General features: G+C 50.2%; 8 protein-coding genes across 8 annotated transcripts; 5 read left to right on the plus strand and 3 right to left on the minus strand.

Annotated features, from left to right (window-relative positions):
• Nucleotides 1-1988: 1988 nt before the first annotated feature.
• On the minus strand, nucleotides 1989-3051 carry JN550_011187 (uncharacterized protein; the record flags this gene model as incomplete). Its single annotated transcript, XM_049309525.1, has 2 exons — nucleotides 1989-2664; nucleotides 2714-3051. The coding sequence occupies 2 exons, from the start codon at nucleotides 3049-3051 to the stop codon at nucleotides 1989-1991; spliced, it is 1014 nt and encodes a 337-aa protein (XP_049166827.1).
• A 1191-nt stretch (nucleotides 3052-4242) lies between these two features.
• On the plus strand, nucleotides 4243-6447 carry JN550_011188 (uncharacterized protein; the record flags this gene model as incomplete). The annotated part of the gene is made up of 1 exon (XM_049309526.1): nucleotides 4243-6447. One exon carries the CDS (start codon nucleotides 4243-4245, stop codon nucleotides 6445-6447), a length of 2205 nt encoding a protein of 734 aa, XP_049166828.1.
• A 1657-nt stretch (nucleotides 6448-8104) lies between these two features.
• JN550_011189 (uncharacterized protein) lies at nucleotides 8105-9353 on the plus strand (the record flags this gene model as incomplete). Its single annotated transcript, XM_049309527.1, has 3 exons — nucleotides 8105-8146; nucleotides 8204-9122; nucleotides 9172-9353. 3 exons carry the CDS (start codon nucleotides 8105-8107, stop codon nucleotides 9351-9353), a joined length of 1143 nt encoding a protein of 380 aa, XP_049166829.1.
• Nucleotides 9354-9681: 328 nt separating this feature from the next.
• JN550_011190 (uncharacterized protein) lies at nucleotides 9682-10641 on the minus strand (the record flags this gene model as incomplete). The annotated part of the gene is made up of 1 exon (XM_049309528.1): nucleotides 9682-10641. The coding sequence occupies one exon, from the start codon at nucleotides 10639-10641 to the stop codon at nucleotides 9682-9684; it is 960 nt and encodes a 319-aa protein (XP_049166830.1).
• A 3627-nt stretch (nucleotides 10642-14268) lies between these two features.
• Nucleotides 14269-15540, plus strand: JN550_011191 (uncharacterized protein; the record flags this gene model as incomplete). The annotated part of the gene is made up of 2 exons (XM_049309530.1): nucleotides 14269-14989; nucleotides 15041-15540. 2 exons carry the CDS (start codon nucleotides 14269-14271, stop codon nucleotides 15538-15540), a joined length of 1221 nt encoding a protein of 406 aa, XP_049166831.1.
• Nucleotides 15541-15584: 44 nt separating this feature from the next.
• Nucleotides 15585-17877, minus strand: JN550_011192 (uncharacterized protein; the record flags this gene model as incomplete). The annotated part of the gene is made up of 6 exons (XM_049309531.1): nucleotides 15585-15659; nucleotides 15978-16825; nucleotides 16878-16961; nucleotides 17018-17283; nucleotides 17364-17695; nucleotides 17761-17877. 6 exons carry the CDS (start codon nucleotides 17875-17877, stop codon nucleotides 15585-15587), a joined length of 1722 nt encoding a protein of 573 aa, XP_049166832.1.
• Nucleotides 17878-19085: 1208 nt separating this feature from the next.
• On the plus strand, nucleotides 19086-20171 carry JN550_011193 (uncharacterized protein; the record flags this gene model as incomplete). Its single annotated transcript, XM_049309532.1, has 3 exons — nucleotides 19086-19296; nucleotides 19405-19753; nucleotides 19808-20171. 3 exons carry the CDS (start codon nucleotides 19086-19088, stop codon nucleotides 20169-20171), a joined length of 924 nt encoding a protein of 307 aa, XP_049166833.1.
• Nucleotides 20172-21657: 1486 nt separating this feature from the next.
• JN550_011194 (uncharacterized protein) lies at nucleotides 21658-22946 on the plus strand (the record flags this gene model as incomplete). Its single annotated transcript, XM_049309533.1, has 5 exons — nucleotides 21658-21969; nucleotides 22041-22215; nucleotides 22279-22449; nucleotides 22501-22594; nucleotides 22646-22946. 5 exons carry the CDS (start codon nucleotides 21658-21660, stop codon nucleotides 22944-22946), a joined length of 1053 nt encoding a protein of 350 aa, XP_049166834.1.
• Nucleotides 22947-24297: the final 1351 nt, after the last annotated feature.

A 24297-nucleotide genomic window follows, 5' to 3' on the forward strand; every position in this document is an offset into this window, starting at 1 on the left:
AAATTCTTATTGGCCTTTGTCTTTGATGATACGCAGTGTTGATAGGATGGGAGAATGAGTGAATATGTCGAAGGACACTCTTACCAGCTCTCTGCTTCACGACGAGAAAGGTTTCGGCTGTGAGTGGTGGAAAAACATCTGCTGGACAGTGGGTCATTGCTTGGCAAAAGTCCAACGTCTTACAGTGTTTCATCGGATGATCCGTGTGCAATCCGTACGTGTTTACTTCTTCTGTATACCAAGATACCCATACCAGCACTGAATCCCGAGTTTTCAGGCGAATTCCTCGCTCAGACATCGTGGGGTTGAGCATAGCTGAGAAATGGCTGGGTTAATGAGCGCCTGTTTGGTCAGGGATGGAACAGCGACTAACGGGCTAAAATAGGTATATACCTCTCGGCTCGCTTTTGCAACTTTTTGTTCCCGTAGTGCAAAGTATATGCTGGAGAATGTGAGTATATACATGCTTCTTGCTATATTAACAAGTACATTTCCTTACTACAATACTTAATATTTTGTAACAGAATAGTCTTTGTTACCTGTACGCTGCGAATAATGTACCATTCTACTCGACTAACACGCTGGTTGTCGATTGATTTGTATGATTGGTAATTAATTTATGCAGTGACATCCTCCTTGATTTGTGGTCTCAACGTCGAAACCACGTATGATGTCCTACTGAATCGTCATCCCACGAGTTGGTCTCAAGGAGCCTGCCATGTAAAGAAGCCATGATCACTTCGAGCACCCCTTCTGGGTACTGGGATTAACAAATATGCGTAGCCTCCTTCAAAACATCGACTCACCTCCGCGTCCCCTCCACTACAGCCCAGTACTGACATGTTCCGGCTATGATCTCCCAGGATCAATTGACTGTGCTGTGGATAAAGATCAGGTTACTTACCACTTTTAACCACGCTAATACATGCTGACATATATGAACTGGTAGCACTGGATGCATCGAGAGCTGATTGCAGAACTGTGTTCCGGCATCCAGGTCTGGATGCTCACTCACCATGTTCTTATTGCCAACGCAGTAGCATTCCAGGTGAGAGGCACCACCTGCCAATATGCTGGTTAATCAGATCGAGATACTCTCCGAACGCGATGATTGAGACCTAGCAGACAGAAAAGGAGGATATATTCCCCTAATGCGATTTGCACCGGCATTAGTAATCACATATACACACCTGCCGCATATCTGCATCTGACTTGAAAGAATGTGCGGGAGAGCAAATCAGAGCTCTAAGAAACGTTGTAGCCTCGCGCTACGCTTCTCCTGAATAGGTAACTTGTTTATAGCCCTGAGTAGAAACCAGAATGAGCGAGAGGTCTCAGTAGTCATTAGGAAATCTGTCCTGATGCCAGAGGACTGAGCGCGTTATTTTGCAGTTGTTCGCGGGATATGCCTCTCTAAGTCTATGCCATGTCCAACTGTTCACTCACATGACTTGGCGTCTGATTCTCCGAAAGCACCCTTCGACACTTAAGTTCGAAACTTGACTAATACAGATAGGCGAGACACTTATCTGTGAAAAGCAGTTTCGAGTATAGTGATCAAAGGCACAACCAAGCCGCCAAGTGGTTGTAGAAGTCCTGCCGCGAAGCAAAGGACGCTGCTGTAACAGGTCAACCAGGATAGTGCCCGAGAACTGATAGAATCACAGTTCTATAAAGTTGGCTGCAGTGTCAATACCTAACATATATATCATAAAGCATATAAACCGGAATGCACACGTGAGCTGCATGCAGCCTGCAACTTGAAGCCCGCCTACATAGCCGGGACCATCCCTTTTATACAGAGCTGACAGATTTCCTTATCCGCCTGCATGCCTTAGGCGACCGAGCATATTTCTTCCTATTTAATGAAGTCTCAAAAGGCGTATAGTGAGTGGCCACTTGATTACAGTAACCCCCGCTTCCCATCCTAACAGCTTCTTTATTAGTATTATGTGTCTAATATGTCTGCAGCACATCAGCACCAATGGTTATTGAAGTAACATCTTCTGTTCTACTCCAAAATCATCATCTTTGCCCCTTCTCAATGCAATGGGCGTGGTGGGTGTGGTGATAGGCGTGCGACTTCCAGCACTTGGAATGGCATACATTTCGACAAAAGAGGACGGTTTGATGACTGAGTCAGGCATCTCCTGTGGCGCCTGGCGCCCATCTAGCTCGCTGCTGTTCCATGCCTGCCGATTCCCTGGCCCCTGGCCCGCCCATGTGTAATTTTGCGCAGGCTCCTTCGCTTTCCATCGTCGCCTGAAAGCTAGAAATGCTAATGCCCCTATCGCCATCAGACATAAAGCAAAGGCCACTGCGATTCCTGCGATAGCGCCCGTCGGGATGCTGGGTGACGTTTCAGAGTCGTCTGCGGTGCCCGTTGCAGTCGGTATCGCGGTAACCGCCGAGGACATCACTGGCATGCCCATGGCAGCGCGAAGCGAGTTTGCGTCGGACTCTGGGTGTAGCGACGTATCATTTTGGTGCCAGACCATGTAAAGAGGCTCGGCGATGACTGTCACAGGCCCGGCGGAAGTCAGCACAGTAGTTAGCGAATTCTCCTGGATCATCGAGGCCACGACACTGCTTTGTGTGACCGTAATGAAGCAGCCTTGCAAATTAGACGCATCGGCACTCTGATATGACCGAAGCGTCGCAGTGCTGAAGCCGTGTCAGTCATTATCATTGGACAATGCAACCATGCTCTTACCTGCCGCAGCACGCGCCCAGATAATATGACTCGGAGACCCCATCCCACGATATTTGTGTCACAGTCTTGAACTCGGACTTCTGAGGACAGATTCCAGCCGAGTAGGTGGCCCTGGTCGCGTTGTACGGCTGGCAAGTAGACCATTTGGTGTTGTGCGCGTCATTGCTGAAGGCTGTGCTGGAAGACCACAAGGCACCCGTATCCCAATACCAGTCCGTCGAGCAGTGTTCCGGTGGTTCAAACCGGGTCAGCAGAGCCGGCACCCTCTGTAGGGCGCTGAAGGACTCAATCGCGCCAAAACTTGTCACGCTCGAAATCGAAGGCGTGTTATAAGACATGACTGCGTGGCCGGACGAATGCCCGAGCTGCACAGCCCACAAGACAAGAGCAACTCCTACCAAACACTCAGAAATAAGCTCAGAAAGGATGGAGAGAATGCGACGACCACGAATGGCACTGGCATTTTGGGCGACAGTCTAAAAAAAGGCACAGCCACTCTCGCTACCTAGGTCGGGCATCTCCTATTTAGTCCTCTACCCTCCCCTGGGACCTGCAGAGAATACGGGGCCAAAGGATGAGGAATACGGGTGCCTGGTGTGCCTTAGCGTGCTTTGACTTCGGCTAAATAACCATAAAAAGCTTCCACGGGCACAGCGCGATCAGCAGGGGGTTTCTCAGTCGCGCGAGCTAAGCTCATTTCAACCCTGCTACCGTTGGCCCAGAAAGCTTGGCACACCCCGGTTTGACGCCCGTGCCACGGCCCCTAGCAAGAACAATCACCAGCCAGTTTGCCGACGTGACTGGCCGATCATGACGGTAAGTCGGCTAGCTAACTTACGGAGGCAGTACTGTGGTATATAAGTTACTCTGCTAAGAGTTACTGCTCTGGCTGCTCCACAAGAGGACTAGCTTGCGTTGACCGCCTGCCAGGCATGACAATAATGACCTGAGCTGGCCCTTATAGCACCTAATTCGTTAACCAATCTGACTGCTTCCGGGGGAGAACCAGGATGGTGACTTCGGATATGAAGCGGTGGTCCTAGAGCCATCAGTAAAAATGATCAGTCTATCAGGACATTCATCGGCTGCATTGGCGTGGCACGATTTCATAACTCGGGCAAAATTGCGGTCACTACATCTCTTTAGGTCTTTCAAGCCATCGCAACACGGCGGTGGGCCCAGGACATGCCTTGGAGAGTTATTTTGAAGAATACTATCGTGGAGTCCGTCAGTTTGTAGTCTTGAGTGATGTCGCTTGTTGAGGGGAGATATACGTAGCAGACTATCATTCTATGATCGTAGGTGATAAGTCTTCCAACACAGGCCGCAGCCATTGTTGTTGGTGGCTCAAGCAGATTCGTCGGTCAAACGTTATACACGTCAAATTAGATTAGACCACGGACGCCAGATGCGGCTGAAGCGGCTGAAGCTTGGCATCCCGATAGCACCGTAACCCGAATCAACTGAATCCTGCCCCGCCTTGAGATGCTTCCACAAGCCAAGTTGTCTTCCAGAGGATTCCCATTGTCATGCCCAAGCTCTTTGATGCCTTGGGTGATCTTACCCAAGGTGCACGTGTCGCCGCCGACACGGCTGTATGGCTAGGCCGTTATGCTAAACGGCAGTACAACAGCGGCAAGAATGGCGTCTGTCTCCTGTGCAACAACCTCCAGCCAGCGAACCATGAAAACACATTCGTTTGGACGAGTTCTGGCGCCCAAAAGATTGATCGGTTTGGTCAATCTGGCAAGGCAATGGACAAGGGCTACGCTCTGGCTTTACTACTGGAGAACTTGTCGACGAAGGAACTACTTCGAAGCCGAGAGATTGACCCCAGGACTGGCACGTTCGCAAGGGACTGCAAGTACTGCCGCTTGATCTGTGAGGTATTCGATGCCTTCTTCATTGATGAGTGGATGAGCTGGGTTACCGAAACCAAGAACAGTATGCCCGTCAGCTTCGGTCTGATGATAAGGCAGGGTGCGCCGTTGATCGTGACAACCATCGGATTTGTACACGACAAGTATCTGAAAGATGCCCGTGCAGATGTCGAAATCTACTGCAACTCGGCTTTTCCACCGAGCCTTGCACCGGGTCTGCCAGCACTGGGTCCAGCAAATATCCGGCAAGCAGACAGTAGTTCTGCCGCCAGCATGTGGTTCATCAAGGACTGCGTGTGGGAATGTTGGGGCAAGCACCCGGCTTGTCATAATGTCGCCCGCACCTTCATACCCACGCGACTCTTGTACGTTGGAAAAGAGGACACGGATCTCCGTTTGTGTGAAACTTCCACTTGGAAAGACCCGGTTGCCTATGCGGCTTTGAGTCACTGCTGGGGTGGAGGTACACCACTCTCGTTAACAAAAGACTACTTGGAGGACTTCAAAAGGCGCGTTGACTTCTCTAAGCTACCAAACACATTCAAAGATGCCGTCACTGTGGCACGAGAGCTGCAACTGTCTTACCTCTGGATTGATTCCCTCTGCATCATACAAGACAAAGAGGACAAAACAGACTGGCAGAAGGAGGCGGCGCGGATGGCAGATGTCTACAGTCAGGCCTTCATTGTTGTCACAACCGCCTCGTCCCCAAATCCAGAGACACCAGTCATAGGACCGAGAGAAGAGGAGTGGCTACCGAAAACATTCAAGTTTACGGCCCATCACGACACACTGACAGGGGATGACGTCCTCATCGAGGCACGCAAGCGACACATTTTGGCAGCCCCGCTCGAGCAAGGATTACTTGAACCACCTTTCACTAGCTCATGGGCCACGCTCAAACGCATTGGACCGCTGTATAACCGCGGGTGGTGTTTTCAGGAATCGTACCTGGCGACTCGGAATCTCCATTTCACCCCAGGCGCAATTGTCTTTGAGTGTAAAACACATAGGCGCAGTGAAGACCAGCTGCCTCCGTACCCTTCCACCGTGCCAGGAACCGTTGGCATTGTGGATCCTGCTGAACAGTGGCGGATGATAGTGAAGTCCTTCACGTCCCGCCAGTTGACATTCGGAACTGACAAGATGCCGGCTATTGGCGGAGCAGCTAGTGCAATGCCGCAGGCGCGTACGAGCCGATATCTCGCTGGTCTTTGGTCGGAGTCGCTGCTCTTGGACCTTATGTGGCAGGTGATGCCATGGCTGGTCTTGTCTGGACAGGAGAGCCAGTCGCTTGCTTACGAGGATGGGAACGGAGGGCCACCGACATGGTCATGGGCTTCGATCAATTGGGGTGTGGTTTGGTCTCCGCTAAAGTCACCACAGCTAGTGGCCACAGTTTTGGATGCTCAAACGAGCGTTGAGGGAGTGAATCCCTATGGGAAAGTGTCATATGGCGCGATCAGGCTGCGAGGAAGACTTAGGCGATGTCAGCTGAAGTCCAACAGCGCATTGGATCACGACGCTTTCTACACGCAGGTGGACGGTACCAACTGCAGGCCGCAGCATTATCGTACCGATGGGCCACTTTCATACGAGAAAGAGGCTGGCCAATACGGAACTTTTGTTCGAAGAGGTCGTGCAGGGCCGTACACGAATGATCTGCAGACGACAGCAGTAGTGTTCCTCATAGCTTGCAGTCCGCTTGTTGGACACATAGGTAAGCAATATGCAGGCCTGGTTCTGGGAACCTCGCCACGATTTCCTACATGTATGGAACGGGTTGGAGCAATCTTCGGGTTACCTAAGCATTGGTACGACAGCGCGGAGGACTCAGAAGTTACCATAGTCTAGAATCTCACTAGTTTTCGACCTTGCAGATCTCAAATCCATAGTGCACCAGGATGTATGCGACATAGACTCGATCGTGGCTCTCACTCTGACGTCATTCAACTTGAGAATGCTATTCTGGTCAATTATGTCTTGAGATGTGGGGGAAAGGCACTCCAGGTAGCCAAATTAAATGGAGACAAGTACAAATGCGCCCAGCCCAAATGCTTTTGTCTGTCTTCTGGAGAATAATATGCGAGTATTTAGAACGCAAAGCGCTTTCGTAGAAGATGTGCAGTTAATTGGAATTTGGACGTGCTGACTAAAAGTCTCGCATAAAAACTTTCTGTGTGCAACAACCTGGGTCTCGGCCAACTTTTTCGACCGTTTGCAACAAATACATGGGCTCTCCATACCAGAAAAATATCATCTAACAGTGCAATTCGAAGCTTTGGTCGACTTAGGGCATCTTGTCGCGTTCGGCAAGTTTGAGTGATTATGTTGCAGCTCCCAAGCAGTGCTGCCGCAGCTAAGCAGCACGTATTGGGTAAGCAATGTTCAAAAGTCTATACACTCTCAGAAATAACTCGGAGTCCAGAGGTTTCTATAACTTGGCAATTGGGAAGCAACGATGTTGTGAGCGGTGTTGAGACAGCGCGACGTGAGGTAAAAAGCACCCACAAACCTCTTCTCAAGGGCTGACGGCTTCATACGCCTGCCTGGAAAAGTCATGTTGCCTAAACAGGGAATTTCAAAGGTTTTACACTCATCGGAAGTCTTCTGAAAATAAGAAAAATATCGGACCAACTCCGACCCGCGGGCTTTGGCATCCGTCAACCCAAATCAACCTCTAACCTCCCTCCCCCCAACAATGGTTCAAACACGAAGTCTAGAAAAGCAAAGGCAATCAGGAAGCTGCTTTTCGCAACCAGCTTGCAGCTTGCAAGTTTGCAAGCCGAAGACCAAAGTAGTCTAATGCACTTGTGTGTCTCAGAACAGCGGGCACTGTTTCTGAAAAGCAAGCAGCTTGCGAGCAGGGAGAAAATGAGATGGAGAGGCGGTTGGGTCCCAAAATCGCAGTGAAAGCTAAAAAATCATGTGATAGTTGAAAAGCCTCTCCTTGCTCAAATTTGCGTGTCACCCATGAACACTGTTCCAGGCAAGGTGCAAAAGGATAAAGATCAGCAGACGTTGTTGAAATCCACCATTCACTTTCCCTGGTCTGTAGAAGCGTGTGTATCGTATATCACACAGTATATATTCTTTTCCTGCGATTAAGCAATGTCTCATAGGTACTTACTTATCGATCGTTGCTAGAACACGAATATATGGGGAAGAGCGTTGGTCTTACTTATGAAACTCAAGGGGCCGGGCGATGACTTTCTGTTGTACCTAATCGGCGAATGAAAGGTGTAAAGTGCCCCTAAGTGAAGACCTGCAGCGGGAAGATCTAAGACACCCTTCATAGCAGCAAATCTGAGTAGGCGATCAAAATGCGTGTCTCAAATTAATGGGACATCAGGCTAGTTCCCGAAAACGCCACAAACGTATAGTGAACACATTGTCTTGGGCGTTCCTCTTCCCCGGAGAGCATATAGGAAGTTTACATCCTTGACTTGTGCATCCCAGCTCCCATATTTCCCAACTGTAACATCCGCGACTATTACGCTTCCTGTTCACAATGAATCGATACATACTCGCAATTTTTCTGTCCGTGGTAGTGGTATGTATTGCTACTGATCAACAGTGCCGAGAGATGTAATGAGCTAACAATGGCCAGACCGATGGAGCTGTTGGAGGCGGCACTTGCCTCTCGACCGTATCTTGGAGTAATACCCGAGTTGACCTGTTTGCAGTCAATCCCGATGCATCAATTGGGCATAAATTTTGGACTGGTTGGGACTGGCAGCCATCGAATGGATTAGAACGTCTTCCATCAAAGGCCGCCGGGTGTCCATCAGTCACGTCCTGGGGCGAAGGCCGCCTTGACGTTCTATACATTAACGAGTCTGGGAACAATGTGCTACACAAGTATTTTGGGGGTGGGAGCTGGGGTCCCTCATGGGAAGGGGCTGTCGACCTGGGTGGCGAGGTAGAGGCCATTTCATCCTTGTCTTGGGGCGAAGACAGACTCGACATTGTTGGAAGGTCCGACACCGGGTCATATGTTCATAAGGCGTGGACCGGTCAAGGATGGTACCCGTCGGGATCTAAGTGGGAGGACTTTGGTGGCTATTTCTTCAGCAACCCGGCCACTGTCTCATGGGGTTCCGGCCACTTGGCTATCATCGGTATTGATGCTGACAGCGGCACTCTCAAGCTTAAATTCTACCACCGCGGGTGGTCTGAGTGGGAAGATCTGGGTGGTGGTCCGTTTGTCGGAAACCCGGTGGCTACGTCTTGGGGCAAAGGAAGACTTGACTTTTGGGCCATCGATTCGGATGGAGCACTGAACCATATTTACTGGAATGGAAAAATGTACTCGGAGTGGGAACACCTTGGCGGTGAGTATACTGACACGCCCAAAGTGGTGCACTGGAAAGAATCACACATCGATATTGTTGGGAAAGGATTGAGCGATGATAAGTTCCACGTGAAGAACTTTGATGGTTCACGGTGGAATCCATCCAAAGATGGGTGGTATGACCTGGCTGGCCCCTTCAGCTCAGAACCGGCTTTGGAAACCAAACATGGTTCAAGTTCGCCAACCTTTCCTGCACAGTTGTTTTTCCAAGCTAACCGTGAAAGGTTTCTTATATGTACTCGGAGTCAATGAAGATGATGAAATCAGACTGCAAATCTGGTCTGGCAGCGATTGGCAACCTGGATCAGAGGAGACGTGGTCGTTGGGAAGGTTGAACAAGCCCAGCTCCGAAGATGACTTCCATGAGCATGACCACCAGTTTATTCTTGGAGCGCTGGAGCTTTGAGGTTCAAATGAAACTATAATGGTGCAGCGGGTGGTTATCCTCATAACTCATCCGAAGGTTTCACTCGTTGTGACCAGTTTTTCGTAAGAATGAAACAGAGATCGACCAAGATACCAACACTGTCATCATACTTCGATTGCTGGGCTAACCAGCTGATCTTCTGATGCGTCCGTATCAGCATGATCACAATGATTCCATAGCGTAGCCTCCTAGCTCTCCCAGCATGGTGCACGAACGATGCACAATTCTTGAACGGGTATCCCGTTACAGCCAGTGTGGCTACTGATTACTCTATGAATTCAACCCATGAAGGATGCATCGTAAGGGGTTATTCCAACTGTGTCAACAATCTTTGAAGCCACCTCATCTTGGCATCGATAGCCTCTACTGATAGATCAACAGTAGGGAAAAGCATATCAGATCCATGAAATCCACCAGGCCACACATGCAGCTCGCACTGAACGCCGTCTTTCCACAACCCAGAAGCATACTGCACATCTTCATCGCGGAACGTCTCACAGGACCCAACGTCAATATATACGGGCGGCAACCGAGACAAGTCCCTGCTTCTCGCTGGTGAGGCATAAATGCTGACATTCTTCGTCCCTCTGCGATCTCCTAATAGCGCTGTCCATCCTTGAAGATTCGTTTTACGGTCCCAAACTCCTAGCCCATCCATCTGATAAGCTGAAACACTGTTACTGCGATCATCAAGCATGGGGCACATGAGCATCTGTCCAATAAGGCTTGGACCATCCCTGTCTCGCGCAAGAAGTGCAACACCGGCGGCGAGCCCTCCTCCTGCCGAACATCCACTAATAAGGATCCGGCAGGGGTCAATTTGAAGCTCAGCAGCATGTTCCGACAACCACACCAGGCCTGCATAGCAGTCTTTTACGGGAGCTGGATCAGGGTGTGCTGGAGCAAGTCGGTATTCGATGGTGACACAGACAGCGTCAAACTTCCGCACGACATGTAGCGCCCAGGCCGCAGTTGTGAACCTAGTCCCCGTAATCATCCCCCCACCATGAATGTCGTATATGCCCAGTTTCCTCTCAGAGCTTCCCTGACTTCCGGCGCGGCGGAAAATCGATACGGTAAGGTCATTGTTGTCTGGGCCACCGATTACGCGTTCCTCGTGTACCAGGTCGGGAGTGAGAACGTCTTGTACTTTTTGTGGCGCTAAAGTCATCACCCCCTCGAGTCCGCCCAGATTCTGCAGTTCCTTTTCCAGGGTAGGGTAGAAAGGTAGCGGCTTGTACCATGGTACCACATCCTGTTTGACCATGCTAACAGTCTCACGGCCGAAGATGGAGCTCAATGCCCTTTTCAGATGCTTTAATGTATTATGGGGAAGTGGATGACGTGTCATGGTACCAGAAGCCTTCATTTATAAGATAGCTAACTTTGGATTGCTTAACAAGAAGGTTCACAAAGTTTGCGGGGAAGAGCTTCGCACTTAAGCTGTTTATAAATGCTTTGGGCTTCAGCTACTTATATACATGTGTCTGCTGGTCCAATTCTCATATAATAATGAGATTGCAGCAAGGTCAGGGTCGACAAGGTTGTACTGCGCCGCGGCCTGTCATGGCCCCGTGCTGGCCCCCGTAATCAAATGCATCACGAGATCAATATATATCTCCGTCACAGCCAAGTCGACAGATCCTTACTTCTTTGGAAATCCCCACTCCGAGGAATACGCCACAAACTAGAAACTCACTTCTAGGGTACAATGATCACTGGTACATCGGAAACTCTGGATTATGTCTATACTGCAACAATGCGGAGAGGTTTTCTTTTGTAGCGCTATTGTATCCTGGCCTACAAGCGGGTAGAAGTGGTTGTCTTGAGGTGGCACGTCACCGCCCTATTCGCTTTCTTATGGTTGTATTCAGAGCCGTCGAGTAAGACACTGCCATACCGGCCATGAGATCGCGCCTTATAGTCGCTTCAGCCGTTGCTTACAGCTCCTTCAAATCACAAATCCGACATGACTGGATGAATACAGGGACTGGCCCTACCCAGGATGGTTTGCCCAATATTACCAAAAGAAGAATTATCTTTTTAAGGAAGCACTCTACCATCGATCTTGTAGCGACTACACTTTATTATGTACAGTCCGTAGCATTTCAGCAGTCGAGCTCATATGTTTCGTAGAGTTAGCCACGAGAGTTTTCACTTGGGTCTAGTCAGCAGCGCCTGAGTTCCAATGCGCCGCATCAGCCCGCCACGTGACAGTTGAGTATGAGTAGCTGATGTCCCGCAGCCGAGAGGAATCTGATACAGCCCTATCTGAAAAGACGCCTTGATTGCGCGTTGCTAGAGTCTGGTCACGAGTTATTCAACGCGGCATGATTTGACAGCTTGCCAGACGTTTGAAGGCTTATCCGAGTGGCAGTTCGCGACGTCTTTGCAGCCAATGTAATGTCGCCGAACCCTCTTCCAACAAAGTCTTCCAGAAAGACTGTGGTTGAAGTCAATCCTTATCCCATTGGTGAAGAATGGATAGATCCGAATTTATGATATCATTGGTCGTTTATGATGGATCTCGCTTCCAATGTCGAATACGGATGGGCAGTCACAATAAAGCGAGATCTCACCATCCTCCGCGAGAAAGGAGGCTAGCAACTTGGCTCAGCCAACGGCAGAAACGAACTTTGGTATAATCCATATTCCGGTCGTGGCTGAAAACTCTTGGACATTGCGAGTTCATTTGCCTGCACCTGTTCAATGGCAAATTTGTGATAATCTATGTTCACCACAAGCAATACATCGCTCGATCAGCGCGCACCGCGTTCCTCCCTGACGCTTGCCACGAGGGGCAGAGAAACGCGGTATCATGCGGCAATATCGTACAATGGACGCCTTGTTTTACAGACAAGGGGCCATTCATGTGGCAATCTGTTTGCACCGAAGAGTGCTAGACCATGAACTGATCAGGTTCGGTTGCTTAACGGATCTCCCCTGTGGCATCTGGAACATATCTCTCATGGACCCGGCCGTCGAGCGGCAGCAGCACAGAGCAGTTATGTAGGCTGTGATTAGCCCTTCTGAACTGGACCCGGCCAACGATTACGCATTTACGTGTGTCCATGAGTCCTCACCTGCAGTCAATCAGCGTGATGCACGTGCCCTGGCCAGGGGTGGCTGCTCTGTCGATCGGTTAGACTACGCTACTAGTTGCAGTACTGTCCAGTGCTCTGACGATCGGCTCTCGGCCAAAGTACGTCTCCTTTTAAGCATCTGACGGAGACGGAGATTGCATCCAAGGATGCTACCCTCGAAGCTTAGATTCCGTCCAAGGATGGTTTATCTGTCGCCGCCTCCTCCAGCGACCCAATCAGGGTCTCCAGCCCGCGCAGAAGCATTCGCTGTCCAGTCGTTACGTGCTATGTCGGCATGGACAGCGGCCGACGCATCAGCTTCCTTGCCGCCGAGGCTTGCGGCTGCGACAGAACACCTGACAAAATGGGTTAGCGGGCTTCGGCTCCGCGTTCTGGGGTGCCCCCTGAGTTTCTTCACCACCTGCCAAAAGCTCTTGGCTCTGAAAACAAGCTCAACCAAGCCTAGCCAAGCTCAGCCAAGGTTGGGGACCTGCAGACAATGCTACCGGCGACTCGGCCCCCAAAAGCTTGTCCGCTGCGCTACAGGTGGTCCCCGAGCCTTGGATCCATGGATTTCGCCATCCAATATCGTGGTAGGTCTGCCTGCAGAAACCTTGGGGACAAGCTTTCCTTTGCCATTGTCACCTTCTGGATCTAGACGGGTGACGGGTGGGCGGCAAAGACAGGCTGCTTTGGATATCAGACATCTGGTGCAGAGTCGTTTGCTGAATTTGGGGGGACAGCCCACTACTCCACCCCGTCGCCCTTCATTCTGCCTCTACCACGGCCTCCACGTGTGCCAGTCTCACGCGAATCGCATTCTTCCAATGCCGGGCTTATCGCGGCCCGATCCGGGCTGAGAGCGCGATTGAGCGCGACGACTCTGGGCTCGTCGGCGCACGACAGACGTTGTGGCTGACCGGCCAGATAACGTCTTCGCCAGAGCTGACTGGCGTGATGAGCATAGGCTCAGAACATCAGGCCGGATCGAGAAGGTCGTGATCTATACGGCACACCACTTGACTGCGAGGCCCACACACGGCCGACGGAAATCTCTGGACCTCCAGGACACACGGCTCCCTAAGCCTGAACCAGAGCCTCAATGCGGCAGCGCATGCAACCCAAAACTTGGGCCCCGCTCGACGCCCAAGATGAGAGGGTGCGCGACTCAATGCGCACCCTGGTCCAAAGGACGGACAGGAATCTCAGCAGAGATGCTTAGCGCCGCTTGAGGGTGAAGCACCTTGCTAGTTCCGGCAATCAACCTCCTGCGACTTGGCTCACAATTGGTCAGATAGGGCACGCGGGTCGTTGATTCTAACTCGTCTGCCAGCATCCTGAGGTTCGTGGCACAGATTACTGGATCACACCCGTTCGCCAATCAAGCGGAGAGGTGGGGATGCTAGAGGGCCACCCCGTTGCCTCGCCCAGCGGCTCTCCAGCTATTCGCGGAAATTCCGCCCCTGGTCATGACTCTGGCAATCTCTTGCCATATGCGTCTTCGTGCCTTTTGGTCCCTTCTCTCGACTGGGCGAATGTGTGGTACGACCAGCGCTACTCCATAAACCATTGACAGTTGCAATATGTCGCGAGACCCAGCAACAGGGGTGTTGAGCTGGCAGCTTGGCGATGACGATCGCCGCCTCCGAGGGATCACGATAGCTCCCCGGCTTCGTCTATAGATGAGTAACCTGTGGTCTTGGAATATAAATACGGCTTCCTCCCCCATCAGTGATATCCCACGCAGCACTCACATCAGCACTCCAGAGCAAAGTACTTGTCGGTGACTCTTAGCCAAACAAACATTCAAGATGAAGACTGCGCAGAACCTCCTCCTGGCCTTGGCTGCCTGTGCCTCCTTGGTTTCAGCCGCCCCTGTTGAGGGACCCCAGACCCACGACTTCACTGTTCACCAGGTCCGTAACCCTCACTACGTGAAGAGCGGTGCGCACGCCTTGGCCAAGGCGTACCGCAAGTATGGCAAGCCGCTGCCTGAGTCCCTCGTCACTGCGCTCAACAACTCGCACGCCAAGCGTGCTACCACGGGCTCTGCAGTAACAACACCCGAGGATTCTGATACCGAGTACCTCACTCCCGTGAGCATCGGAACTCCAGCCACCACCCTGAACTTGGACTTCGACACCGGCAGTGCAGACCTGTGGGTTTTCTCCACCGAGCTGTCCTCGAGTACCCAGAGCGGCCACAGCGTATACAACCCGTCCAAGAGCAGCACGGCCAAGAAGTTGTCTGGGTCCACTTGGAGCATCTCCTACGGCGATGGAAGTGGCGCCTCTGGAGATGTGTACACCGATGTCGTCAACATTGGTGGCGTCTCGTTCGCAACTCAAGCTGTCGAGGCGGCCAGCAAGGTCTCTTCCCAGTTCGTTCAAGATACCAACAACGATGGACTTGTGGGACTTGCTTTCAGCAGCATCAACACTGTCTCGCCCAACGCGCAGAAGACATTCTTCGACAACGTCAAGTCCTCGCTGAGCTCACCTCTGTTTGCCGTCGACCTCAAGCACAACCAACGTAGGTCATATGAAACCAATCCGGGCTACTGCGAATGCTAACCTCATTTAGCCGGTACCTATGAGTTCGGCAAGACCACCAGCTCCAAGTACACTGGTTCCATTGCTTACACATCTGTCGACACATCCGAGGGCTTCTGGGACTTCACGGCTAGCAGCTACAAAGTTGGCAGCACGTCGTACAGCACCAAGCTCACCGGTATTGCCGACACTGGTACTACTCTGCTCCTTCTTCCAGCTTCCGTCGTCAAGAATTACTACAGCAAAGTCTCTGGCGCCGTGAATTCCTCCTCTGAGGGCGGTTACGTCTTCCCGTGCTCCGCCACCCTGCCGACTTTCACATATACCGTTGGCTCGGTCAGCATCGTCATCCCGGCTGACTACATGAACTTCTCCCCTGTCTCTGACGGTTCATCGACCTGCTTCGGTGGACTTCAGTCCAGCGCTGATATTGGTATCAACATCTTCGGTGATGTTGCCCTGAAGGCGGCCTACGTTGTTTTTAACGGAGCCTCGACTCCCCAGGTTGGTTTCGCTACCAAGTCGCTTTAAGCGCGAGCCTTCTTGAGAATGAGTAGCCATGCTCGGCCCTTGAACTAGACATAGCCTCTGGCGCCTGGGGACGGCGAGTTGTCGGGCGGCAGCTGTTTCGCAGTTGCCAGATCTTCATACTGTCCATATTTTGTTAGCGTTTATTAGCGATGTTCAATAATTGTTTGCAACCTTATTTTGGAGTATAGTTCGATGAGATGACCAAAGACGACCATGTACACGGCCTCGTCTGCCTCTTAATACGCGTGAGACATGCGTTGGCCACAATGTCCAAAGATACCAGAACGCAAAGGTATTTTTCAGATTCACGGGGTGCTAGCTACAATTAAAATCCCCCTCCATGTACAGTTGAAGTTTTCCTGCACGGGCAACTCTTGCACCTAATTCATGACAAGGTGCCGTCGTAGTTGCATAGTCAGCTAGCCTTTGAAATGTACTCCACGTCGTCCTAGCGTATTATCGATACTCTGAGCAGCCACCGAACCCTGTGACCGAGCCGCCTCTTGAGCGAGATAATCAGTCATCATGCTCCACACCGGTGTAACCCTTCCACTAGCTTGAATTTGCGCCATCTCGCCAAGTTGAGCCATAGTCATGATTATAGTCCCTTGCGAAAGAGCGGCAGGCGTTTGCCTCTTGACCGGGGCACCAACAGGAGCCGCCAATGTCTGATTACTTTCCTGCGCTTGATTGGGTTGTTGGGCAGTTGTTCCTGGTTGCCCTTGTACTTCCCCAGGAGGGGTCCCTCCTTGAGCCGGGGCTTGAGCACCGGGTGTCACCTGTATAGTACCGGGTGACCCCGCCATACTCATGGTCACGATGAATTCGCCATCAATCTGACTGACGGGTACGGCTATACGGCTGTTTTGACCATCAATGAGAGGCTGTCCGCTTAAGGGAGAGAACGTCGGAGAAAGAAGTAACTGAGTGGCAGCTGGAATGGTTGCTTGCGCCTCCGTCGGAGATGATGCTGGCTGTTGCTTGTCCGGTGCTGCACTTGTCGCAGCTGCATTTGTACTAGAAGTGGATGTACTCGCATCACCTGCTGTAGACAGAGATTCAGTAACAGTAGAGCTAGATGAAGCTGCTTTGCTCTCTGTTGGTTTGGCAGAATCGATGGCTGTAGATGTTGTGTTCGTGCCCTCCTGCCGTTTCCGGTTCAGGTTTTGAACAGATGAGCCTCCAGGGTTCTGGAGTACCGCCCGCTGCGCAACACCGAGAGCAATAGCACTGTTGGCTTGCGCTCCCATTTGTTTTGCCATTGCCATGATGCGCTGAGCATTTACTAAAATTTGCAAATCAGTGTGGGTCGTCCCACGGAAAATGTTAGGGCCTACAAGGTAGTTGGACAACAGCGACCATGGAATTGAGATCTGTCGATACGCCGGCGAGGTTCGATGTCACCTTGTATCGATAGTTATCTAAAATAGAGGTCAAGATTCTTGTCCAGGGAACATGTGAGATTCCAAGCACTTACTAACAGACATAATGCCGCCAGTGGTCATCGATGAGCTGATTCCATTGACCACGTTGGCCTGCAGAGTCATAGGCTGGCTAGCACGGATAGACATACGAAAACCATCGGTGAACTCGACTTCTTGAATACCAGAACCTGAAATTTGGACTTGTTGGTTCTGGTTGAAGGTTGTCAGGACGTTACCGGTCTCGACAGTTTGTCGGCCCACGGCCATATACTCGCCGTCCAAGCTGGTCATTTTGATCATGCGAACGGTATTATCAGTACTGTGACACGTTAACATATATGTCTATGTTGTGAGGTATTTCATAGTGTTGAGCTTTAGGACCTGTCGCGTTTAACGTACGTGTTCACACTTTTAATGCCCTCCATAATGATCCAGGCCTGTCTGTCCGGGGACAGCTGAGCAACGAAGGTATTGTCTGAGCTGACGCCCATTTGTTGGATAACAGCAGGGTCTATTGGCATTTCGATTTGAGCACCGACAAGATCTGTTGCCTTATTCGTCTGGATTGTCATTGAGTTTGGTGACAGCTGCACAAAAGGCTGTCCTGTAGAACCGACAACATGATTGGCAGACAATGGGTTGGGGTTTTGGTTTACAATAATCTGTTTCTGAGCTTGAGAGAATGTCTCGATTTTTGAATTATCAGGGAAGATGAGCCTATTCAATTGCATCTGGATATCAACGGATTAGTGATGGTGAAATTGCAGCCAATTTAAGTTCCCGCATCAGGACTCACGTCACCATTCAGATTGATAACCTGGCTGAATTGAACCGTTTGCTCCTGTGCAGCGACGAGTGAGCCGAGCCAGTAGATGACTGCAAGAAATGAAAGAATCTTCGAACGGAAAGCCATTATGATTAGAAAAGAGCTCAACCTCCGGGGCTGTACGAATCGAAAGAATGTAAGGCGAACAAGAGAACGAACGGGGCAAAGCTGCCCTACGACCTTCGACGAGTAAAGCCGAAATGCAATTCAATTGCACGATCCAATTTTGCGCTCTAGTGTCCAATTCGAGAGCAACAGAAACGCTGACCATATAAGAAAACACAAGCCTCAGCAGGGCTGTATGTTACGGGGTTATCGCATGATCCGGGTTCGGATCAGTCTCATCTACCACCGCCATGATCTCTTGCCGCTGACTTCCTGTGCTCCCGTGATGAACGTCAGGTTGCACTATCGCGGTGTCTGAGGGGCAGAAGATGTGATAACGTTAAGACGGCAGCGTGTTGGCTGATGTTGACCAACGGATCAGAATGCTCCGGTGCTGAAGGAGTCTGGCCTGATGATGCGCTACAAGGAGAAATCTTGGCGAAAGGGAGGTTCTTCTTGAAGGCGGTCGTTATTGGCCGAAACACTACTGTTTCATCGTTTGAGCCTCATGAACAACTCCTAGGTGTCAATGCGGTCGCTAGTTTCACACCGACGCTTGCCGCATTTGGCGCCCTTGACGAGCTTGGATAGTCGCGATTGGCTACAGCAAAACAAGCATTGAATGGTACACCGCGAATGAGTGATCCTAGCTCGGATCACGGCATGGATCTGGTTAAGGTTGTTTGCCGCGAAACAAATCGTGGTCGCGTAGTTACGGCCAATCTCCACTGGAGTCAATCGGCGCTGACATTTCCAACCACGGGTGTGACCTTGTCTATTTGAACAAGAAGTGTCTCATGCATGTACCCTATGTGTGTTTCTGGATGGGTCGAGGTTTGGGCAGGTCTGGGCATTTGCAGTCACTCATGGAGATGTCTTGGCTGTTACATTGCCCTGCGATCTTTCACCTTGCATTCAAGCCCGCGCAATTCATCTAGTATAGATAATGGCCGAACTTCTGTCATCAGCCAGAGCCCGCGTTCGGACCTTTTCCCTCCCCACAGGCTGATCTCGTCACCTTGAAGGTGCTCACTCTCATTTCATCACGATCATACACTCTCTTTCCGTTGTCCCTTTGTAAGGTTGACATAAAGTAAATTCGCTAATATTTTCTTTTCTCCTCTCCCATAAACATATCCGTATTATTCTCGCCATAAAAAGAGACACGTATATAACTACTATCAGCCACTATGCGTTCCCTGAAATTGCTCACGGCTTTCTTCGCCCTCTTACCGGCTTTCAGTGCCGCTGTCCCGGCAGGTACCTCTGCAAAAAAATCTTCAGTTAAGCCTGCGGCAACTGCGTCATCCAACTCTACCTCCGCGGCCAGCCCTTCGGCTTCTGCAGCTGCTAATTCGACCAAAGCTGCGCCCAGCCCAATGGACAGCAACGGCGTCACGAGTATGTACCATTGGGATCCCAAGTTCGGAGCTCCAGAGACTAGTTCTTCAGAGGCTCTACACCTCTAATTAGACACAGTAAGAAAATTACTGACTCCCAATGTTGCAGTGGGCATGCAGCTAGTAAGCGACACTCAAATTGCCAACGCGGTGAAATCCTGGCAGAACGATACCGGAAAGGTCACGAACTTCCTCAACACGGCTACTTCGTTCACCGGCGATGAGTTCACTCGGCAGGCCACCATCGCACTCAACGCCGAGAAGGATGAACTCAACCACAAGATGGTTCTGGATGCGGCCATAGGAATGCAGACTGATGTACAGGATGCCAATAATGTACTCGCTATGCAAGGAACCTTCCAGATGGTGGTTGATGTGCTTCAGAAGATGGTCGACAAAGGACCAGACACTGCACAGGCAGATGTTAATGCCATCAATCAGAACCGATGTGTCAACGTGTAAGTAAATCCATCACCAGTTTATGTTAAGACTTTAATAATTAATGTTTACAGTCTCCCAAATATCGACAAGTACTTTGCTGCCGCTGGCTCAGCTGATGTCACTGCTGTTCGTCCCACAGGGTGTCTGGAGGTTACTGGTGCGCCAACTGCTACAGCCGCCGCTGATGCCAGCGGAGAGGCCTCTTCCGTTGTAACATCAAGCGCGACGGCTGCTGCTTCAACCTCTAGCTCTGATGCTGCTGCTGCGGCTTCTTCATCGAAAGCCAAGGCGACGTCTGCCAAATCAGCTGGTACTCAATCTGCCAAGTCAGCTGGTACTCAGTCTGCCAAATCAGTTGTTACTCAGTCTGCAAGTCCAACAGCTGCTGCCTCCGCCAAGAAGAGCGCGCCAGCCAAAGCTACGTCTCAGAACTGAGTTGCTAGTCTCGGACGTGGAGGAAGATACAAGAACACATTGCATTATATGATAATCTCCACAGCTAGCTGTCCAATATGTCTTGCCAATGTTCCAATTCAGGGAGCGCCAGTGCATAAATATGCTGAGCAGACGAAACTTGACTGTTCAAGTAGATGAACTCAGAAGGACATCGATTTCTACACTTCTTTAGCTGCTCGCTGATCGATCCACCATGTTGCATATTCAATGGTATTTAAACTAAGGAGGTAAGTAAAAGAATTGAATTGGTGTATGCCCCCACAGCACCTGTGATACAGTTTTCCTCGTGTTATCGATCCCACCTTGTGACCGGGTTTCTCTTTCAGACACAGAGTTCTAGTCGTGTTAGAGTCCTCCTTGAAACGAGGCCCGGGAATCTCAAACATAGTTCATTCCGAACCCACAGTATCCATTTCCGGCGTAGGCTAGAGCCACTTGTGTCTTTGGACACAATAAAGGCCAGCTGAACATGAGATGGGCAAGAAACACGAGGCTTACGGGTGCCCACTTTGCGACTCTCAAGCTGAATTTTGAACACTTCAAAACCAATGATCACATGGGATATCATAGCGATAACCTAGCCCAGTATCGTCCTGTGATACTCCTACGTTGCGATATATATCTTTGAGGATGAGACATTTAGAGCCTGTGAATTTGGTAATTCGCGCACCTACAACCATCCGCGTTTCCACATCATCCATAATCCCCATGTCAAACTCTCAATTTCCTAAACGATTGCACTGAGTGTGTCGGTGTTGACGCAACTCTTAAGCGTTTTGGCAAACTCGGTAGAATAATCAACAAGCTTGTGAGATTTCTTGCTCTTTCTGGCCCTGGAGATGGTTGATTATGTCGAACAAATGATGCATCATGAGTCGCTCGACCTGGTATCCTTGGTTAAGCTCAATCGCTGTGCAGAACAATCATCATATTTTGCTCAGTTGATAGGTAAACAGAGCTTGGCAAGGGTTTCGTAATTCGGGCAGGTGATGTGCACTTGCAAGTGAACCGGACAGTAAAGCGAGAATGGCGTTATTCAGCCGCATTCGTGTTGACCGCACCGTCAGATCCTCCTTAGCGTTACAATGACACGCGTGGCTGGTTGATACTCAATTCCTTGGGGTAATAGGGGAGAGCGACGGAGGGAAGCGTCTTACCCGATTACTGAGCTATGCTACCCACCTACGAGGCATAAACTCTCCAGTTCTCTAGCATATTTGCTTTTCCTCGCCCGGTTCATCCTAGTCGCGGCCCCGCTAGATGTTCAATAAAGTAAGCCTTCCATGCAGGTACGCATGAGTTCGTTGTTCAGTCTAGCAGCTAGCATACTGGAGCTAAAATCCACGTAGCCTATCTATATACATTACTCATCATGTGTGGGGGCGAATTCAACCGGTCATAACTGTAACTGTTTGATACTGGATATATAAGAACTTGCATGGAACTTACTGTGTGTTTGGTTCCGATGAGTTTCATTCGCATCTTGCTTGATCTCCAGGCCTTCGTTCACTGGCCATCATGCCTTCAACGCCGTCCCTCGTTTTTTCTTTGCTTGGCAGTGCTGGGTTCCGTAGCCGGGACGGTTGTCGGTAACGGCTACATTCGCCAGGTCGTTTCACCTGTCAATGTAAGTTCCACACGTCACGTCAAAAGACAGGATACAGAGACCCTTGCGAATCAATTGACTGGGACGATCTATACTCTTGACCTCGATATTGGAACAACGCCTCAGGAGGTCACTGTCATGATCGACTCTGCAAGCTCTGAGCTCCGGGTTGTAAGTAAACCGCCATCGACGTCACAACTATACATTCAGATGGAGTCTTGAAGTTATTACTTGATTGATAGAACCCAACATTTGCCAATTCTGATAACGCCAACAGTGTCGCCTTCTGCAACAAGCTTCCTCGATTCGACCCCAGCAAGAGCACATCTCTTTCAGACACTGCAATGTCAAACACTTTGAATTATGGCAAAGCATCAGTAAACATTGAATATTTGAAGGATTTCGTGACTGCTGGTGGTGAGTTGATACTGATGGAAACTTACACGAATCATGACTTTAATGAAATTCTCTAGCTGCCAGGATTCAAGACCAGCAATTCGGTAGATATTTATGTTGGTATTCTCGGTGTTGGGCCGCGCCTTGGAGCTTCTCAACAATCTTATCCGTGTATTCTTGACAGCTTGAAATCGCAGAACTTTATTCAGAGTCAGGCATTCACCCTTAATTTGCGCAGCGCTGATTCGGCAGTTAGTAAGCACTCTTGTCATAGATTATCCGGCTTGCTTACTGAGACACCCTCAGGCTCTGTCATTTTTGGAGGTATTGACAAGGGCAAATATTGTGGGAATCTAGAGAAGGTCGCAATCATAGACCTTTCTGCAACCAAGGACGACCGGTAAGTAATATTGCCTGATCATTGAACCTCAAATTAAAGACTCGATACTAGGTGCTGGGTTGGGCTGAAGTCGTTTAGCACGACCAAAGTTGATGGAATCACTCAAACTTTCTACACTGGCACCCCGTTGGCAGTGTTTCTCGACAGTGGTAATACCTTCAGTTACTTACCGACTGGTATCTACAATGCCATTGGAAAGTCATTTCCTTCTTCACTACTTGACCCAGGAGGCTCATGGTTGTACATAGTTGATTGCCAGGATGCGATTTTGAATGCCAGCATTGACTTTGGCTTTGGCAACAGTATCATCCGAGTTTGGTACAAAAACTTCATATGGACTATCCCCAACTGACAATTGTGTGTTGTTGGAGTTTTGCCTGATAACAGTAAGTGTTTGGTGCCCTGTCGTTATTGGCTACACTTTCTTTATCCAATTGTACTTACTTGACTACTGCAGGCGATCCGGTATTAGGCGATTCCTTTCTTCGTGCGGCCTGCGTTGTCTATGACCAAGATAACCGCAACACTCATCTTGTGCACGCTGCGAACTACGGCACCAATATTGTTTCTATCACTTCGGATGCAGATACCGTGCCTTCGGTCCCGGGTGCCTGTGGTACTTCTCTGTCTTGGATGATTTCATCGTCGACGATTGTGACTATACCAACAATTTCTAGCATTTTAAGCACGTCCTCTTTTTCGTCAACTATACCATCGATATCTTCCGCCACGAGCAGCCTGACAATTTCCTTCTTGACCACGACAACGCTCTCCGTGTCCTCCAGCGCAGGTGAATCAGTGGGTCGACTCTTGTCTACGGCTACCTCACCAGTATCGTCTCGAACAACCCGATCAAGCAGTCAATTTTTATCGACTGCTTCAATGTCGCAACATTTTGTGTCTTGTACCTCATCGGGCTCTACAAGATCAACTACATCGGCACCTACAGACTCGCCTTGTCTTGCAACCTCAACCTTCGTGGCTTCACTAAGTGAAGCTCCATCGGACACTATTGTGATCTCGAATCCAACAAAAAATACGCTTGTGCTAGTCTCTTCTATCAATAATATACCAACAACCACCTCGTCGATCATCTTAACCATTCTCACAACACGTATCTTTTCTACCACTTCTTGTGCTGCGAACCACACGAACTGTCCATTGAGATTTGTCACGACACAAACTCTCACCTAGCTCACGACGTATTGCCCGGCCACCACCGCCCCACTAGTAACAAGCGTGTCAACAAACATCGCTTCGCTGTATGCTTTCACATCGACGTTTAAACGGACCACAATATACAAAATCACTTCCTGTCTCCCAATTGTAACCAACTGCCCCAGAGGTAGTACGACCACAGGCGTCGTGACTATCACTACGACCTGGTACCCTAAACGCCGACAACGTCGACATCGCGGCCTGCTCTGCCTTCTTCAGTCGCCTCCACGCGCACCGTAACCTTGTCTTTTATTCCTGTTCCTAGAGTTCCAACAGCTTTGTCGAGCAGGAGCGCCACACAGCAAAGTATGGGCATCACTTCATCGCCAGTCAGCAGCCAAGTGACAATAAGGCCATCGACATCTTCAGCATCAATCTATAGCCAGCCTGCTAGAAACGTCACGATCGGTATATATACTCCCCCAACTACTGGAAATGCAAGCAGAAGCGGCATCCCGGTAATCGTGGCCTCAACGAGCTCTTCC

Source organism: Neoarthrinium moseri (assembly GCF_022829205.1).
Source record: "Neoarthrinium moseri strain CBS 164.80 chromosome Unknown scaffold64_Wmoseri_CBS_16480, whole genome shotgun sequence".
Lineage (NCBI taxonomy): Eukaryota > Fungi > Ascomycota > Sordariomycetes > Amphisphaeriales > Apiosporaceae > Neoarthrinium > Neoarthrinium moseri.